The sequence below is a fragment of the Tenrec ecaudatus genome, chromosome 10 (genome assembly GCF_050624435.1).
Source record: "Tenrec ecaudatus isolate mTenEca1 chromosome 10, mTenEca1.hap1, whole genome shotgun sequence".
NCBI classification, from domain to species: domain Eukaryota; kingdom Metazoa; phylum Chordata; class Mammalia; order Afrosoricida; family Tenrecidae; genus Tenrec; species Tenrec ecaudatus.
In genome coordinates this window covers 51,362,809-51,381,871 of record NC_134539.1, presented here as the reverse complement: position 1 = coordinate 51,381,871, position 19,063 = coordinate 51,362,809, and the positions used below count along the sequence as shown (strand labels likewise).

At 52.8% G+C, this 19,063-nt stretch overlaps 1 protein-coding gene across 3 annotated transcripts in view; it reads right to left on the bottom strand.

Moving 5' to 3' along the window:
- Positions 1 to 775: 775 nt before the first annotated feature.
- The window catches only part of TMEM268 (transmembrane protein 268), a 34,825-nt gene continuing 16,537 nt past the window's right edge, over positions 776 to 19,063 (bottom strand). For all 3 annotated transcript variants that reach the window (XM_075560378.1, XM_075560377.1, XM_075560379.1), the window contains exons 4-9: positions 15,666 to 15,773; positions 14,561 to 14,710; positions 11,147 to 11,257; positions 8,703 to 8,783; positions 7,727 to 7,912; positions 776 to 4,543 (exon numbers count right to left, since the gene is read on the bottom strand). In XM_075560378.1, the coding sequence (XP_075416493.1) occupies positions 4,364 to 4,543; positions 7,727 to 7,912; positions 8,703 to 8,783; positions 11,147 to 11,257; positions 14,561 to 14,710; positions 15,666 to 15,773 (816 nt within the window). In that variant the 3' untranslated portion in view covers positions 776 to 4,363. The remainder of the gene's footprint in view (positions 4,544 to 7,726; positions 7,913 to 8,702; positions 8,784 to 11,146; positions 11,258 to 14,560; positions 14,711 to 15,665; positions 15,774 to 19,063) is intronic.

Here is a 19,063-nt window from a genome sequence, read left to right as displayed (position 1 = left end):
GAGATGGAGATTTTGAGTTTTGTTCTTCTCCCACCTTATACAGGACCTTCTAATGTGATCATTTGGAGAGCGGTGAGTGGATATTGGCAACGGGCACCATCCAGATCTTGTGGTCATGGGATCACGGAGATGATGTCCACATGATCCTTGGGTCCATTGGCTAACTGCTCCTCTCAAATTTCCATGACTCCTCTGTCCTCCGGACAGGAAGAGACCACTAATTGCTCTTCGGATGACTGCTCCTGAGCATTAGCCACTATTCGTCATGGAGGCTGTTCAACATTGCGTTTATGGGCTATGCTCCGCCAGTTGACCTGTGTCCCCTGAGATTACAATCCTGGCCCTCGGGACCCAGTGATTCATCCCCTCAGGGCGTTTGATTGTGACTAAGAACCTGGCATAACTGTCTCCTGTGTGCTCCACCACATTCATGGATATATTTGCAGCAAATAAACACCCATGCACAAATATCCTCCATCAAACCGATATATATCCATAGCCCCACGCTTCATCACACCCCTGCAGCCTGCGTGCCAACCCATGCATCTTCTCAGAGATCACGATTGAGGGATTGTGCACTTTTCCTCCGGTGCTTTTAACGCTTGCGCAGTCCCAGTGCCTCCCAGAACTTCCATCGGTTTTTGCTGCCCTCCCTCTTAACGGGATGGCCCTCCCCCCCTGAAGTCAGTACGTGTCTACCTCTCTTCCCCTCCTAGCTCTGATAACACCCACAGAATGTTTCTTAGTGGGGAAATCCTTTATTGTTACCATAGTGAGCTCATGCCGTACTGGTCCTCTGTGAGTGACTGATTTCGCTCAGCACAGTGTCTGTCTTCCAGGTTCATCAGGGTTCTGAAGTGCCTCAGAGAGTCATCGGGACTCTTTATGTTGCCTCCGATTCCAGGGGTTACGAGATATTTCCCAGGTAATATGATTCTGGGAAAGGAAGGCCCTGGCTGCTTTTGCAAGGCAGAGAGAGGACGGAGAAGGAGGTGGGTACAAGGCCAGATTGACAGAACACACTGGTATGCAAGGCTGGCACTTCCCAAGGTGGGCCTATTCAAGAGACATCTCCAGTGGAATAGTGGCTATGTATTGGGCTACAATCCACATGGTCTGCAGTTCAAAACCATCCGAAGCTTTCTGGGAGAAAGACTGGACTTTCTTCCCCTGTAACCAGTTACAGCGTTGGGAATACACAGGGGGTCTCAGAGTCAGCAGTGAGTTCCAGGTTTTTGTGTTAATGAGACAGACTGTCAACAAAAACACAGATGGCCCACCCACTGCAGACAAGACAGAGGGAGAGAACAAAATAGCAACCGTGTATTGAGCTTTTATTAGGTTGCAAGCATTTCATATCCACCATCACTTTTCTAAACCTCGAGACAGAGACCTTACAAGATGGGGACACTTATCCCCATTCGGTGGTTAAAGAGCTTAGAACCAAGTCCTTCTCCAACATCCTGCTGCTCCTCCGGAACAGAGCCCAGCACCCGGGCCTGGGCCACGCCCTTCACAGCCATTTCCTGCTACCTCACCATCTTCACCACCTCGGGAGAGTCGGTGGGTGAGGAGAGTCTGCAGGATTCTGTAATAGTGGACGAGTGCATTATGCATTTGACAAACCCCCGGTGCGTGCTGCCCAACGTGCCCAGGTAAACCATGGGCTCTGGTTCTCACAGTGGGCCCGAATGGGTTCAACTGCTACAATGGTAACCATGGGATGGGAAGGCAGGATGTCAGGAGGCAGAGGAAACCATGGGCGGGGGCCGGAGGCGGGGGAGAAGTCTCCATGTGGTCCGCCATTGGCTTATCAAACAAAACAGCTCTGAAAATCAAAATCTTTAGAACCTTACCGAGCACTTCCTAAATGATAATGTTGTCAGAACCCCGAGAGGGGCCAAGCCACGGACACCCAGGGGGCTGACACAGGAAGGCAGGAAGGCAGGAAGGCAGGAAGGCAGGAAGGAAGGAAGGAAGGAAGGAAGGAAGGAAGGAAGGAAGGAAGGAAGGAAGGAAGGAAGGAAGGAAGGAAGGAACAGCTGCCTCAGGTGTCCTCGGTGCCCGCCGGCCAGGTGAAGCCAGCGGAGCCTCTGCAGGGAGGGAAAGGCAGGCTGTGGCATGTCTAGGTGGTGGCTGCGGGCTGGCTGGTTGGTTTCGACTCATAGGGACCCCATGTGATGAAGAAGATTGGCCCCTGCGGCTTTCCATAGCGCTGATCTTCATGTCTATCTCTCAAGGAGGCGCTGGGTGGGTCTGAGTCACTAACCTTTTAGTTAGCGGCCTAACCCAGTGTTTAACTTAAGGCTGCACCCCGGGGCTCCTAAGGGCTCTTTGAGTAGACTTCAAAACTGAACAGCTGCTCGTCTGTCATTTCGCAAACACATTTTTATTCTCCTCAGTCTACATGGTGTGTGGGGGGGGGGAGGGGTGTAAGTAGATGATAAATAGAGGTTTGCAGTGATCCAGTTCACAGGCACCATTTACTCTGTGCCAGATCCAAAAGACCATGGTGATTGCCAGGAATAAACTCTTGGTGATTAAAATCGCCCTGCACATAGGCTGAAGATACATCCCAACCACGGCCACCTCCCGGGCGGGGCTGGCCCAGCACAGGAAGGTGAACAGTCAGGCCCCTCTTTGACAGAGCATGTCTCCTGGGTCCTACCTTTCATGATCCCCAGACTGATTTTTGTAAAGAGGAAAATGGATGCTCAGAGGGGTTGGGTGACCTGGCCACGGCCACACAACTAGGAAGCCGCCGACCCAAAACTAACACCCCAGGTTTCTAGAGAGCTAAGCCAATGTTCCCTCCAAAGGCACAACCAGCCTGGTACACATGAGCCACGCCGGCTGTAGGACCAACACCAGACAGTCTGGAGGCCAGGAGTGAGTGGAACAATATAGAAATGCTTGAAGCATTAACCCTGGAAGGACCCTGAAGAATCACTGAATCTGCCACCAGCCCTTACACAGATGGTCCAGCAAAGGGCCACAGCCGCCAGAAGTCACTCAGCTAGGCCGCAGCAGGGACAGAGACAGGGCGGGGCCTGTGTGGAAGCATCGGGCAGCTGAGTCTGGAGAGTAATGCACAAGAGCCAAGATGTCTCTGGCAGAACCACCGATTCACAAGGGAGGCCGTTTCCTTAGGGGCTCCAAGCCTGGCATCACAAGGATACACCGCAGTCTTGACCTTGGGGAGAGTATGGTGCCCCAAATGCAGGTGCGTGCAATGGCACAGAGCAGTGCTACAGGCGATGTGGCTGGACCCAGAATTTAAAAGGCAGCAGAGAGCAGTGGTAGTGGGAAGGCTTCCTGGATGGGGCACGTAAAGGTGGGTTTTGAAGAATGAGCAGGAGTCTGACAGGGAGAAAGGAATGGATGTCTATCCAGGAAAGAGTCCCAACTGGCAAGGAGTTTCGTAGGAGAATGAAGGCCAGAGCTTGCATGCTGGAGAACCCTGTCATGCCAGGTGGGAGCTTTTGAATTTGGATGTGGAGGGCAACAGATCTCAAACTTCCTGAGGATCAAGTGCCAGAGAGGAGTCTGGGCCCCTGAAAGCGCTTCCTGAGTCATGGATTTCACTGACTCCCTTCACGCTCCTGGACCACGCTACTGACTGTGGCATAACACAACAGCAACCCCCGAGGGTGTGCTTTTGAACAAAGACAAGCTCGCCAGGCCGGCAGGATCACTCTCCTCTGGGCAGCCCTGTTCACGGCCAACTGCCGTTGGGTACTCTCTCTCCTCTGTCTGGCAAACATGTGTCAGCGGACCAGAGCAGAAGTGTCCTTGCTTCTGATGGGAAAGAAAGCCTTACAATGGAAGAAAGCCTGAGACTTTTGTTTCTTCTGATTGGGGAGAAATATCATGTTCGAGGCCGGAGGCCATGCCTTAAAAGGAAGAACCTGCTGAGCCTCAGTTACCCCCTTCTGAACAGAGGGGTTGGAGATGACAGCATCATCAGAGAGTGGACTTTGGATGGCTGCGCTCCCTCCTGTACCCTCGGTGCATTGAGAGGGCTGGGAGACCAGCCCTTTCCTCCACATCCAGGGCTCTACGAAGCTCAAAAGGCAGCTTGACGTGGGACCAGTTGGCAGCCATCCAACTCTGAAAAGGCCAGGAGCCAACAGGGGGTGTGAAGAAGCCCTGTGAAGGCTAGGACTTGGACCTGAGCAGGACGCTGACAGCATCTACTGACACCTTTCGGTGCCCCTGAAGCTTCTCTTCTCGCCTACGCTTCACCATCTCCAACCACCTCAGGATCCTGGAGGAAGACGAGCGAGCACCCGGTCTTAAAACGAAAGCAGCTCTCGGGTCGTTCGGGATCAGTCCTCTCCGGATATTCCTGCCAACCCCTGGGTCACCTGGCCAGGAACGGGCAGCACCCTGGGCCCAGGATGTGGGCCTCTATGAGTTGGCAGGGGCATGGAGTCCGCTCAGAGTCCGTGTGCCGAGTCCCCGCCGCCTGGGGGAGCTGGTGGGTCACCAGGAGCCTGATGTAATACCCACCAAACACCGCCAACAGCTGCCGGGCCATTTCCTAGAAGGAGCAGAGAAGCGTGATGGTCACAGGGAGGCACCATGAGGGGAGGGGGCATACACATACACACACGACAACACCCCCCCTCAGCTGCCATCACCCCTTGTGCCCAGCAGTGAGGTTCATGAAAGAAACACAACAGCAGCTGGGGCACCTGGGAGACTCGTGGACGGGGGTCCAGAGTCTCAGCTCTGTATCCCTCTCATTGTGACAGCCCCGGGCCTCATCCCCAACGTGTGAGCCCACTGTCAGTACAGGAACGTAAAGTGCCCCGAGAGCCCTGCACGGAATGAAGCCAAGGGAAAGACTGGGTGAGATCATGTTCCCCCTGACAGCCGTGTCGATGGCACACCCAAGGTCCCCGCCAGGTTTCTTTGGGACAGCCGGTGCTTCTCGGCGTGCGAAAAGGGTCTGCTCACAGAAACATGCTTGCCCCCCAGAGCAAAGCTCGCTGGTCAAGCCGCTAAAATCACAGGCAGGACTCAGAGACACTGCGGGCTCAGCAGTGCCCGTCAACAGCAATAGAGTGGGTCATCGCCAAGAAGTGAGGCCCACATGTGCTCCGGCTTGCCGGTGTATATGACGTTATGCTGACACTGGGCTGTAGTCTACTGAGGATGCAGCAGCATTGTGAAGAGGCCAGAAGTCCTGCAAGAATCACCGACATGTGACAGAGAGACACAAAGGGACCGTGTGTTGTTGGGAAATGTCATTGATAGATGAAACCTCATTTTCTTTAAACCAAAAGCACAATTCTCTGCAGTGGCCAATGACATGAGGTCTATAAGTACAGGGAAGTGCATCAATTCCTGAAGGGTAGACTTCCGGGCTTTCCTAAGTCCCGCTCTAAACTGAAGAAATAGGAGGTGAGTTATGTCGGGGCTACTTAGGGATGTAGACTTAGAGATTAAGACTAGGACTTAACACCAGCCTGTGTGATTATGAGGGGTCATGGGATCAGGTATCAGGCATCAAAGACCCAGAACAAAAGTCATATTGATATGAATAAGGGGGAGTGGGGAGTGGGGTGTGGAGACCCAAAACCCATCTGTAGACAATTGGACATCCCCTTACAGAAGGGTCACAAGGAAGAGAGGAGCCAGTCAGGGTGCAGTATAGCACCGATGAAACATACAACTTTCCTCTAGTTCTTTAATGCTTCCTCCCCCCCACTATCATGACCCCAATTGTACTTTATAAATCCGGCTAGACCAGAGCATGTATACTGGTACAGATAAGAGCTGGAGACACAGGGAATCCAGGATAGATAAACCCCTCAGGACAAACAATGAGAGTAGTGATACCAGGAGGGGAAGGGGAAGGTGGGGGGAGAAAGGGTGAACCAATCACAATGATCTACATGTAACCCTCTCCCAGGGGGACGGACAACAGAAAAATGGGTAGAGGGAGATATCGGTCAGTGTAAGACATGACAAAATAATGATAATTTATAAATTATCAAGGGTTCATGAGGGATGGGTAGGGGGAAATAAGGAGCTGATACCAAGGGCTCAAGTAGAAAGAAAACATTTAGAAAATGATGATGGCAACACATGTACAGATGTGCTTGACACCATGTATGTATGGAAGGATTGTGACAAGAGCCGTAAGAACCCCAGTAAGATGATTTTTTAAAGAAAGACTCAGCTTTAGCAAACAGGCCGGATGAGAATTTCAGCACAAGGGACTCCAGGCCCTCGCCACTGAAAGAGAGGAGGTAACTGCATCTACCTCGCTGCCCGAGAATGGGATGGATGGAGGCAGTGGGCCTCGTGTGTAAGAAATGCATTCGGGAATAAGCTCATCATCATCGTCACCGTATGAGTCAAAAGAGCAGAAACACTACTTGACCCTCCAGGACCGGTTTTCGTGGGAATTGTCCTCTGTGCTAGAAAGCATTAAGATTCAAATACGCTGCCCGTCACTAACTCAGATTCATTCTCTTGCCAATTGACTCGAAAACCCATAATGTAAGAAGCAAGGGACTGTGGCCAGAAAATGGCCTACTTAAGATCAACACGCCTGGCTTCAGCCCTTGCCTGGCCACGATCTCCCCTGTCCTTGACCTTGGGCAAGTCAGCTGGCCTCTCACAACCTTATTTTTCCCATCAGGGAAGCAGGTAAAATAATCCACATCTCAGAAGATATGCTAAAGAGTCCTCAGAAGGATGAAAATCTCTAACCATGCCAGAGGCTATTACATGGATTACTCTGCCTTTCGTGCTGAGCCTCTGCCGCCAGGTTCATTTATTCCTGGCCAAACTGGGAGGGCGGCTACTTCAGAAGCATGTGCACACACACTGAGACTTGATATTCATGACAGGAAAGTGCGTTACTCTGGGTTGGAATAAACTTTAAAAAAAAAAAAAGATTTCAAAAGACCTGTCTTTAATGGGCTCTTTCACATAAACCTAGACATGCACGTCACAATCAAAGACGTGACCTTATCAATCGCCTCTGCTCTTTGCAAACAACACGTCCGCGGAGTCAAATGTAGAGCTTAATAAATGCATCGTGTCCTCGTTTGCACAGTCCTATCTGCAAGCCTCCCACTTCCCACCAGTGCCAAATGGACACACTGGCCTGGCCTGAACCCTGAAGCCCCAAACCACTTTGCTAAGAAGAAAATACAAGCTTTCCAGACCTGGGGCGCCTCCTAACCGTGGGCCTGCCTGTCCCCAGAGCAAGAGAGAGGCCACACAAGTTGTAAAGCACCTTACCAGATTGCTGGTCTGTCAGCCCTGGGCCAACGGCTTCCATGGATAGCAAGACTCCACACCCCTCTGGGGCCAGAGGAACGAAAATTCAACCCCGAGATGCACGGAACATGCAAACAGGCACAAGTGGATGATGGGATGAGTGGCTGGAAGGATGGACGACTGGATGGGCAAATGGGTACAGAGATGTGACATTGGCTGCGTAGGAACAGCCAACAATCTGCTTAGAGCAACTGTCCAAAAAATAGGATCTCCTGACTTTTTAAATGGAAGGGGGGGAAACAGCAAATACAAGATTATTCCTATGAAGCCAAGGTAAGGAGGGGTGGGGTGTGTATGTGCCAAGATTGGAAACTATCATGTTAGAAGGTTTGTCGTCTTTACCAACTCGAGGAAAGCCTGGTTTCAAGAATCTGGAGCTGGGGCTTCCACAGAAGAAGGTCCTGATGGACCACGCGTCCATTACCTCTGGCTCGGCCTCGGGAACCAGCTGACGGAGCTCAGTCTGCATGAGCGGCCTCTCCGTGGGATGTGGGCTACTGGGCAGGAGAGGGGCTTCCTCTACCATGTCCTCAGGCCCCTCCGCTGTGCTGGGGCTCACCCCGGTCTCTATGACAACGCACAACTGGTTCAACCTGCTTCTCAGCAAGGACTGCAAAGGAAACAAGAAGGGCCTTGGGTTGGGTCCTATGCTGAGTGCCATTGCACAGCAGGGGACACACCCATAAGGACTCGGGCTGACATGGGAGTGCATCCCAGGCTGACCCGAGGTGGTGAGATCAGGCAAGTGCCCACATCAGTACCATCCTCCAGCAGTTCTAAAGCTCTGCCCCGGGCATGGTTTCCTTCGGTGCAGAACAGCCTGGGGTGTGGATATTCCTATCCACCTGCTGCCGATGAACAAACAGGGGTTCAGAGACCTTATCCAGGGGGCCACGCAGCAACTAATGGGCCAGAACCAGGGCAAACCATCATCCTGGCTACCAAGCCCATCTGCAGAGCTTACAGGACCCGGGGAATGGTGGAGCCCAGGACTCAGAGTCAGAAGGTTTGGAATCCAGGACTTCCCAGGGCCTCCCAGTCCCCCTCTGTGAAATGAGGGCAAGGGTGCCCGTGCCCGGCAGGCCTCATGCATTCAGGGTAGGCAGGCTCTCTGAGCCAGTGAAAATGGTCTCAATCTGCGATGCTGTCCCCTGTCCAGGTCTTCACGGTGATTACTGATTATAAGGGCAGGCTCGTCTGTGCTCACGGCAGGAAACATAGAGGTCTTCAGTGAAAACAAGGAAGAGGAAGACCCTTCCCCACCCCACCCTCGGCATGCTTCCTCCCAAGTAACTTTGTCTTCAGTCCTTCCCAACGTGGCGAGAACGTGATTTTAAGCCTTTGGCCTCCTGTGTTTCAGAATCGGGGATTTTGCTTGGTCTTCCCCTAAGACATCTTACCTCTTGGTGAGTCTTCATCTCTTGCACATGGTCTGTCAGGAACTGCACACAGTTCTCCAAGTCGAAGTAGACAAACCAGAGCTGGGGAGAAGGGGCGACGTCGAGGCTCGGAGCCAGCCCTGACCCCAAGTCCTCCTGAGGACCACCCCCACTTGCTTTCCTTGTAAAACTTAGATGAATGTGTGTTCTTATGACACACCTGGCCCCTAAAATTCACCGTGTGAGCTGTTGGAAATACATGGATGTGCCCAAACAGCCCCCTCCCTCTCTGAGGACCCCCTTTCTTATCTTGCTCTCTGGCAGGCCCGTCTCTATAAAATCAGTGTGCCTCCCAAACCCTTCCCAGACACATTGTATCCATATCTGGATTACCGCCTTAGTTGTCAGTGGTCGGATTGCCTTCGGTCAGAAACTCAAACATGCAGATGAGCGAAGCACCTCACCACTTTCTCCCTTGCTGCCCAAGGTCAGATTAGAGGTCATAGGCGTGGATGCCCTCATCCCATCCCCTGCTTCCACCGCAACTTCAGTGGGTGCCCGGGTCAACCACAACCAGGATGAAACCATCCACACTCATGCATTGCAACATCTTCTCGGGACCCCACCGACCACGAACGTGATGAAGTGCTGAAGCAAACGCCTCTGTCCACTAGCCACCCCCAGACCCCTGACTTCCCTCCCCGCGCCCCTCCCAGGATTGTGCCAATGGGCCTCAAGGTCAACCAGTGTCTCCCACCACCTTTACTTCCAAGAACCCTTCTTTTTTAAGAGTCTATTTTTTAATGCTTCTTTTCTTAATGCGTTCTTACACATGCTTCTCAAATGTCGCCGGAAATAGCATGATTCGAGTAATTAAGGCTGAGCCCCTTGTCACTCTGCTTCCACAGCTATCACTTCATGGGCACCACTCCTGTTTCATCTCCACCCTCCCCGACTGCCCCAGTCACCCCTTCCAAGGTTCGGAGGCAAATCCGAGACAGTGTGTCACTTCAGCCCAAAATAGTCTTATAAAACCAAAGCAATTGATTATTTTAAAATATGGGCCACTCATTCCACCCTCTGCTCCTCCGTGCTTTCGACGGACACAAGCCACGCCACTCTTACGCCTATCGACATTACAGAATTCAAAGCAGAGCAGGCTGGAAAGGACCCCCAATCACCATGTCGGTGAGCCCAAAGAACAAGGGGTTCCCAGCCTGCCGTTTCACACTTGAACAGCTGGAAATCTTGTGACACCCTCTAGATCCCCTGCTGATGGCAAGCAAGACGTCCCTGTGTCCTACTGATCTCGGTGCAAGAAGCTCTGTGAGTACAAGGATCTCTCTGCTACAGCCTCTGAGTCTCGGCCAGTGCCTACCCTACAGCCCTACAGCAGGCTCTCCATAGATATCTGTGGGATGAGCGGCCGTGTCCATGAAAAGCTTCTTCCCCACCCAACCTGCACGCCGTGTCCTGGCCACCCTCTGGGTGCGGGCAATGACCAGCGACAGTGCAGATGTTGTATGGGGTGACTGTGCAGCCCACTGGGCAGTCCGGGCAGAGTGGTGCAGTGGGCAGAAGACAGCCAGGATCAGAAGAACTGGAGCTCATCTAGGGCCACTAGTGTCCTAGACCACTGTGTGGCCGTGCCCCAGGCATTAAGATCTCCTCGCTGTCTTTGGGGCAAAGAAGAGCACCTGGCCGAAAGGAATGGGCCTGTGGAGTGCAACCTGCCTCTTCAGCCTCCCTGGTACTCACTGTGTCACCAGACGCTCAGTCACTCTTATGACACACCTGGCCCCCAGTCACTCTTATGACACACGCAGCTCCTCGAGAGCATCCTCCTCTGGCCTGACCGTGGCCTTCTCACGGGTTGGAAGGCCACAGAGCTTACTGCTAACTGCCCGCAGCTGACCCCCTCAGAAGCCAGTGGGCTCCTGCGGGTCAGGGGCCATGCCATGGGCCCCGCGGTGTCCTCTATCCCCAAGAGAAGGATCACAGTGCTCAGAGGACACTGGGCACCAGTGAAGGAGGATGTCTATCCGGGATGGTTAAATATGGTGAGCACAAGCCAATGTGAACTTCCTGCAGGAGGGCTGTTGAGGTGTTGATTTCCTTGCTACGTACACATGTTGTATTCATCATATTTCACTCTCACACACACACAGACACACACAGAGGACTCTACCCAGAGGCAGCCAGGGGCAAGATACCATCTGCTTGTTGAGCGGACATTGAAGGCGTGTGGCTTGGACCGTAGCTGAGCATCCCCTCCAGCCCTGCCACAGGAAGTATGACACCTGCTGCTTACCCACAGAAAGGAATGTCGGGGAAGAAAGGCTGGGGCCGGAGGAACAGGAGGGGCTGCTGTGCACTTTTGGCCTCCGGGAGAACATGGGGCCGGTCGTCCCCATTAGCCCATCTTGGAAGAGGCCTGCAGGGCAGGTCCCTCGGAGCCACAGTACCTGGATCACGCTCTGGCAGCCTTCTACTGTGTCTGTGACCCCCAGCAGCACCCGGTGTCGCAGGAGGGCTCCATTGGCAGCTGCCAGCCTCAGGTCTGTGTTGGTGTTGGCCTGTAAGGAAATGACACACACCCAGCCCCGTGGCCCCACTGCCATGCTGCCTGCTGCAGGTGGACTACCAACAGTAGGAAGATATGGTGGTGGTGGGGGAGGGGGGCACACAAGCACACAATCCTGGAGGGCAAGGGATCCAGGGAGAGAGAGGCCTAGAACTGAGACCCCCAAGAGCTGAGAGGGGCTATGTGGCCCCAGACTTGCCACTTCATTTCTCTGAGCCTCACTGTCTCCCCCACTGGCAGAATGGTCGGTAACACACAGGGCCGTGGAGTCATGCCAACTCCCATGGAGCCCCAGGACACAGAGGTGCCCAGGGGCTTCAGAGGATATCATCTTCACGGAAGCAGGCTGCTTCTTCTTTCTCCTGTGGAATGGCAGGTGGGTTCAAACTAATACCTTTTTGGTTTGCAGCCCACACGCTTAGCCCACCGGGTCATGGGGGTCCTTGAGTCGTCATTAGTAACAATGAACATTTCCTGAGCCGATGATGCCACCCATCATCGGAGGCACCATGCATGCCCTAAGTCACTTCATTCTCACACCGCCCCCAAGAGGGCACTACGGCTACTCTCCCATTTCACAGACGAGCCAGTCTAAGCTACAACTCACTCCTGGGGGCAGAGTTGACCATGCTTATGCTGTCCTGTCCCTATAAAGTGGCTGTGGCCAGAGGGACCAGGCCCCGGCAGTAGCTGCTCATTAAGCGGTGGTCATGACGAGGGAGGAAAGGCGCCTTGAGGAAGGAGCAGCAGTGAGGAGCACTTAGGGGTCCCCAGTCTGCACCTATGAGTAGAAACAGGGTCTTGTTCCCCTCTGGGTCCCTGGGTGGCCTAGCATATCAGCTGCCAACTGAATGGAGGACGGAAGGCAAAGGGGGCAGGCAGACTCGCCAGCTCCCCTGGCCGGACCTGCACTAACTACAACCACAGCCAGGAAGCACCTGCCACTTGCCCGCTCTTCCACTCACTGCTGCTGAAGCAGACCGCTCTGCTTTTCCCCCTCCCCAGAGGAGTTAAGTGCTGGCTCAAAGCATTCTTTATGGGTCAAGAGCAAGGGTCACCAAAGCCTCACCAGATTTTATTAGCCCCAGGGCTAAGCCTGACAAAGATCCATTCAGAATGATTAAGCCGGAAAGTTCCCACTTGTCCCTGTGAACACAGGCCAGGACTGGCCTTCACTCTGCCCGTTCCCATCTCAGGCATCAGGCCTCTCTTTTGGCGTGTCCGTAGACGCTATCCTTGTTTTTTGGAAGGTGGTGATTCAGTTATGACTCTCAGTGACCCTCGTGTGTGCAGAGAACGACTCTGTAGAGCACTGAGCCACTTGAGGGAGCCAGGCACCCCTGGGAGTTTGCTGCATGATCTTTGCTGGATGCCAGGGGCCGGAGGGGGTGGAGGCAGGAAAGGGGCCCCGTGATCAGCTTGGAAGCTAGTGTACATGTATGGTCTGTACATGTATGGTTGGATTATATCCCCAACTATACAGGCTTTCAATCTGAGGCTGTCTGCTTCTGTGACGAATTCCAGCTCTGGAAACCCACTGGGTGGCTCTGCTCTGTCCTATAGGGCGGTGGGAGGTTTGAAAGCTAGAAGTCCAAGTTCAGGACAGCAGCTGTATTGAGAAGGCTCCTCCATCTGCTCTCCTCTGAGGTTCCTCTCAGAGGAGCCCTGGGGACGTCGTAGGTAATGCCTTGGGTTGCTAACCGCAGGTCAGCAGTTTGAAACCACCAGCTGCTCCTTAGAACCATGAGGCTTTCTACTCCCGTAAAGATGTACAGCCTCGGAAACTCACAGGGGCAGTTCTGTGCTGTCCTAGAGGGTCTCTGTGAGTCGGAACCGACTCACTGGCAGTGAGTTTGGTTTGGGGTTTATCATACGGGTGGTGGTGGTCCCATTTGGGATTGGGTGACTTAGACACGTTAATGAGACAGGATTAACACGGGTGTGTTTTGAGATGTAAACAGGATGAAACAAATGAGTAGAGTAAATACAGGGGAAGATATACGTGAAGACGCATAGAGCTCTCCCCTAGGAGCCTGGAGGGAGGAGCAGAAGACGTGATCTCCCTCGGAGCCAGCACCCTGGGTCCCACTGTGAGCTTGTTGAAACCATCCAGGTGAGTTATTTCTTGGAAAGCAGGTGGTGACGGAGGCAGTGTGGTCACAGAACACTATCCCCTACGCCCAAGACACCCAAGTCCTCATTCCCACAACCGGGAATGTGTATGCTGTGTGAGAGGGCAATGGAGGTTGCTGGCCTTAAATTAGCCCACTATAAACACAAGGAACTGTCAAGGTGGGAAAGGGAGGCTGAAGGGTGAGAGGGAAGGAGATGAGGGCGGGACTTGTCCCACCCATGGAGGACGAGGGCCCAAAGCAAAGAAATACAGGTGGGCTTAGAAGCTGGAAAAGGCGAGAAAATGGATCCCTCCCTAGTGGCTCCCAAAAGAGAGCTGGTTTTGTTCACACCCTGATTTTAGCCAAGGAGGCCTGGGTCAGCCTCCTAATTAACAGGACTGCTGGGTAATGAACCCTTGCAATGCTAAGTCATTACGTTTGTGCTAACATGTTACAGGGGCCCAAGGAAACTAAGCTAATCGAGTGGGCTATTAGCTACATTACTTTGTTTGGGCAGCTCCTTGAGTCTCTTGTGTCCTGGTAGGGGAAAATGAGAGTAGCAACCTCTCTCCCCCAGGGATTTAGGGAGGTAATTAATGTATGCAAGGCATTTCACACAGGCCCAGACATCCTACCAGAGGCCCAAGAAGGGACCTCCCAATAAGCTAGGAGCTAGCTTTCTCCTTTCTGAATGCCACTGGGAATCAGAGAGCTCTGCCCCTCCCGCTGGGACCCAGGACAAGTGGCCCACACTCTCTGGCCACCCTTTCCTGGCCTAAAAGGAGGTTGTTGGGGTTAAGGGAGATGGGGGTAAGGTGCCCTGTGAGATAGCTTCAGCAGTCCTCCCAGCCCTGCCCAGGGTGCAGTCCCTGCCACTGAGGGGGAACAGGGAGGGGGTTGTCCTTAAAAGTGCCAGAGGAGAGCTATCCGTGCTCCCCTTCCTCCCCCCAGGTTGTCTTTCAAAGCACAGCCAGCTTCCAGAAAAACCAACTGGGGATCCAAAGGAAAGACAATGAGGGTTAATCATGGTGCATGCAATCCGATTTCTCCTAGTCACCAGGAGTATATGAGCAGGGTGCCCTTTTGTGGTTGGGGGAAGAGAAGAACCAAGAGGGCTTGGGGCATTGGTGCCTGGACGGGCCTCACGGAGGAAGCCCACGTGAACGCTCCCGCCATCTCACCTTCCTCTGCTGCCTCTCGAAGATGAGCAGAAGAGTCAGGGTCAGGGTCACCGCGGCCAGAGTCACGAGCAGCACACCGGCCCAATGGTTCCCCAGCGCGAACATCTGGCTGGTGGAGTAGATATTGGCCCACACCACCACGTAGAAAACCTGCAAGGAGGGAGGGGGAGGGAGACTGTGGTCAGGAAGCACCTGTTGTCAGGTGAAGCAACTACATTCAAAGAGCCCTTCCCCACGCACCACAGGCTCTGACACCTTTCAGGGATTCAGCCAGTCCACATAGCCATTGAGAGTCCAGAGCTGACACTCGAGGGTGTGTGAGTGGGCTGGGGGCCCTGACTTAGAAGCAGTAAATGGTAGAATGTAGCTGTTCTGGTTCCTCTGGTTTTAGGTAAGCCGTGAGCCTTGCAGTGGGAAGAGCAGGGCCTTCAGAGCCAAAAGTGAGTCCCCTGGTTCGTCAGTAGCTCCGCAGCTTTGGAACAGTTATTCCACCTCTGTGAGCCTTGGTTTCCTTCTCTGTAAAATGGGAGCAGTAACTACACTTCATGGGGCTACAGTGAGGTTAGCCAGGGAACATATGTAACTGCCTAGCACTTGCGGGAGAACTCATTGCTGCCTCCGGCGCCACCTCCTACTCCCTTAGAAGTAGACCAAGGGAGTCAGGTGCACTCCTCGGCCATTTCTAAATATAAAGAAACAGCCATTCACAGTGGTTAAGAGCAGAGATGCTGAAGCCAGACTGCCTGGGTGCAGATCCTGTCTCTGCCATATAAAGGTGTGTGTGCACGTGCGCATTACCTGTATACATACATACACATGAGCAGAGCTGGACTGGATCTGTCTATTGAACAGATAGGGAACCCAAGGCCCAAAGAGGAAAAGTCTTGGTCAATCCCAGGCCTTGCGTCTAGAGGTGGGTAACTCTCCGGATTACCAATGCTTTACCCGGGGACCTGGTTATCTACTGAATTCAGATCCATGGGGCACCACCAGCCCCAAGCCCCTGCCCCACACCAGTAGCAGGCTCCAGGAAACCAGGTTAAATTCAGTCAGGCCACAGGGGGCCCTGGTAGGGATTGGTATGTGGGCCACCCTCTCCCCTTACCACAGCGAAGGCCATCCTCATGGGCCTGGAGTTGTAGATGATGTATCTTCTCACTTGGGGTTCCAGGAGGGCGCTCTCAGCTAAGCTCCTGTACTGATCAGCAGGGAGCTGCTCGACCACGTGAGAGAAAGAGAGAGTCATGAGTCACGGGAGAACTACTCCCCACCAGCAAGCACCACGTTTCCAGTGCATGTGACCCTCACATGAAGGAGAACTGAGTGCAGAGGAGGTCGGCACACTGGGGGCAGCTCCAGAGTGCTAGAGAAGAGCGAGCCTCACTGGGAAGAGAGGCTAGACGGAGATCCAGGAGGACTTCTCAGGGAGGGATCCTCACAGCAGGTACACGGAGCCTAATGGTTAGAGCACGGCCCCAGCATCAGAAACCCAGGGCAGAGACAGTGGCCCTGCCACTAACTGCTACACTGTCTGGCCTGGGGCGAGCCCTATCTCTCGGAGCCTCAGTCCCCTCCTCTGTAAAATGAGAATCAGTGTCTCCACCTTGTCTAGAGCTTTGGCACGCAGCTGGGCCCGCAGTGAACATTCAATACATGGGCACCATTATTCAGGCAGCAATATCAGTAATTACAGGAGCCCTGGTGACATAGCCAGACTGCTAACCATAGGTGAGCAGTTCGAAACCAACAGCTGCTCTGTAGGAGAAAAGTGAAGCTCTCTACTCCCAGAAAGAGCTACAGTCTTGGAAACTCAGGGGCAGATCTACCCTTCCCTACAGGGTTCCTGCGAGTCAGCAGTGACTCGATGGCAGTTTTGTTTTGTTTGTTTGTTGTTTGTATGATCAATAACTACTATAGCTGTTGTGGGACACCAAGTTCTATCCTAGAGCCCAGAGCAGAACTGCCCCATAGGGTCAACCTGTCTGCATTCTTTTATTTTTTTTTAAACATTTTATTAGGGGCTCATACAACTCTTATCACAATCCATACATACATCAATTGTGTAAAGCATATCTGTACACTCTTTGCCCTCATCATTTTCAAAGCATTTGCTCTCCACTTAAGCCCTTGGCATCAGGTCCTCTTTTTTTCCCTCCCTCCCCACTCCCCCCTCCCTCATGAGCTCTTGATAATTTATAAGTTATTATTTTGTCATATCTTGCCCTGTCTGACATCTCCTTTCACCCCCTTTTCTGTTGTTCATCCCCCAGGGAGGAGGTCACATGGAGATCCTTGTAATCGGTTCCCTTTTTCCAACCCACTCACCCTCTACCCTCCCAGTATCACCACTCACACTCCTGGTCCTGAAGGTATTATCCGCCCTGGATTCCCTGTGCCTCCAGCTCCTATCTGCACCAGTGTCCATCCTCTGCTCTATCCAGACTTGCAAGGTAGAATTCAGATCATGATAGTGGGGGGGGGGGTGGAAGGAAGCATTTAAGAACTGGAGGAAAGCAGTATTCTTCATCAGTGCTACATTGCACCATGACTGACTCATCTCCTCCCCTAGACCCCTCTGCAAGAGTATCTCCAGTGGCCGACAAATGGGCTTTGGGTCTCCACTCTGCACTTCCCCCTTCATTCACTATGGTAAGATTTCTTTTGTTCTGATGATGCCTTACACCTGATCCTTTCAATACTTCACGATCGCACAGGCTGGTGTGCTTCTTCCATATGGGCTTTGTTGCTTCTGAGCTAGATGGCCGCTTGTTTACCTTCAAGCCTTTAAGACCCCAGATGCTATCTCTTTTGATAGCCGGGCACCATCAGCTTTCTTCACCGCATTTGCTTGTTCACCTGCTTTGTCTTCAGCGGTTGTGTCAGGAGGGTGAGCATCATAGAATGCCAATTTAATAGAAGAAAGTATATTTGCATTGAGGGAGTACTTGAGTGGAGGCCCAATGTCCTTCTGCCACCTTAATACTAAACTTAGGCATATAGATCTATTTCCCCAACCTCATATATATATTTGCATATGTACATATCTTTGTCTAGACCTCTATAAATGCCCTTTGCCTCCCAGTTCTTTCCTCTATTTCCCTTGACTTTCCTCCTGTCCCACTATCATGCTCCATCCCCACCTGGGTTTCATGCCAAGTCTTGTCTCCCAAGAAGTGGCTGCTGGGTTCGAACCACCAGCCTTGCGGTTAACAACCAGACCCTTAGCCATGAAGCCCTGGACTCGTCTTGATAACTATTTGTAAAGTCCCAGTACGGAACCTGGGCCTGGCTGTCTTCCTGCCCATACACCTAGCGGGGCAATTCCTGAAGAGCATAAGGATGTTCTGACAGTATCAGAAAGCAGAACTCAACCATGAAAATTATCCTTAGGAACGGAGCAGTAGAATATGCAAGTCACGTGTGAGGGCCGACAACCCATCCGAAGGCAGCTCCCTAAGAAAGGTGTGTTTCTGTGTGCAGCCTGGAGGGACAGGTGGGAAGAAAGCAATCCCTGTGTGGATGGGGCATCAGCACCCCAAGATAAAGCTGTACTGCTGAGCGAGCGCCGGCATCACCATCAAGTGACTCCCACTTGATGCGAGTCCCACACGTCCGGGGGTGCCCCGGGCCATCTCAAAGGGTTGACACCCGGTTATGGTCTGTCAAGTGTGCGGCAGCTCTACAGAGAACCACGAACGTGAGGCACAGAGTGAGCACGTGTTTTCGGGAAATGGAGCCAATACTCAGGATTGGCATGGGCCTGCAAGTGGTAAACATGTGATGATGATGACAATGATGATGATGATGATGATGCATTATCTGTGAAGCATAATAAAACAAGGTGTGGCTGAAACGCAATGCGGGCTTTTTGTTTGTTTCCAGTCAGGTTATTTATTTCAACAGAATGAGCTCTCCAAAATGGCTAAGAGAAAGGGCTGTGTTCTCTGTCGCTGACTCACAGCCGCCGGCTAGCTAAGGGTAGAATTGAGCTACCCTGAGAGTCCAAGACTGTAACCGTTCACACAACTAGAAGCCCGCTCTTTCTCCCTCCGAGTGATTGGTGGCTTTGAACTGCTGGCTTGGTGGTGGTGCTGGTGGTGAGACTATGCATAGCAAGGCATTCACCACCTCGACAGTGCCCATGTGCACAATCCAGTGACTTGGCCCACCTTCCCTATGTGGTGCCACCATTCTCAGCCTCTGAGGGACTCCTCCCGCTTCACATCAACTCACTGCCCCACCCCCTAAGGTTGCCGTTTTAAAGACACAAATTCTGAAGGCTTCTACGTAAAATTGCAGTACGGCTTCCCGGTTGATAATTGCTCCGCCCTGGTTAGCAGAGGGAAAGTGTCACCAGGTTGAAGCCTCGGGAAGAAGGCAAATCACACCAATGGGCCTTACTAGCAGCAGCGAGCCCCACACTGGAGTTGGTATTGATGACATGCAGGCATGATTTCCACTCATCCTCCAGAGCACCTGACGTGACAGGTATTCATATCACCC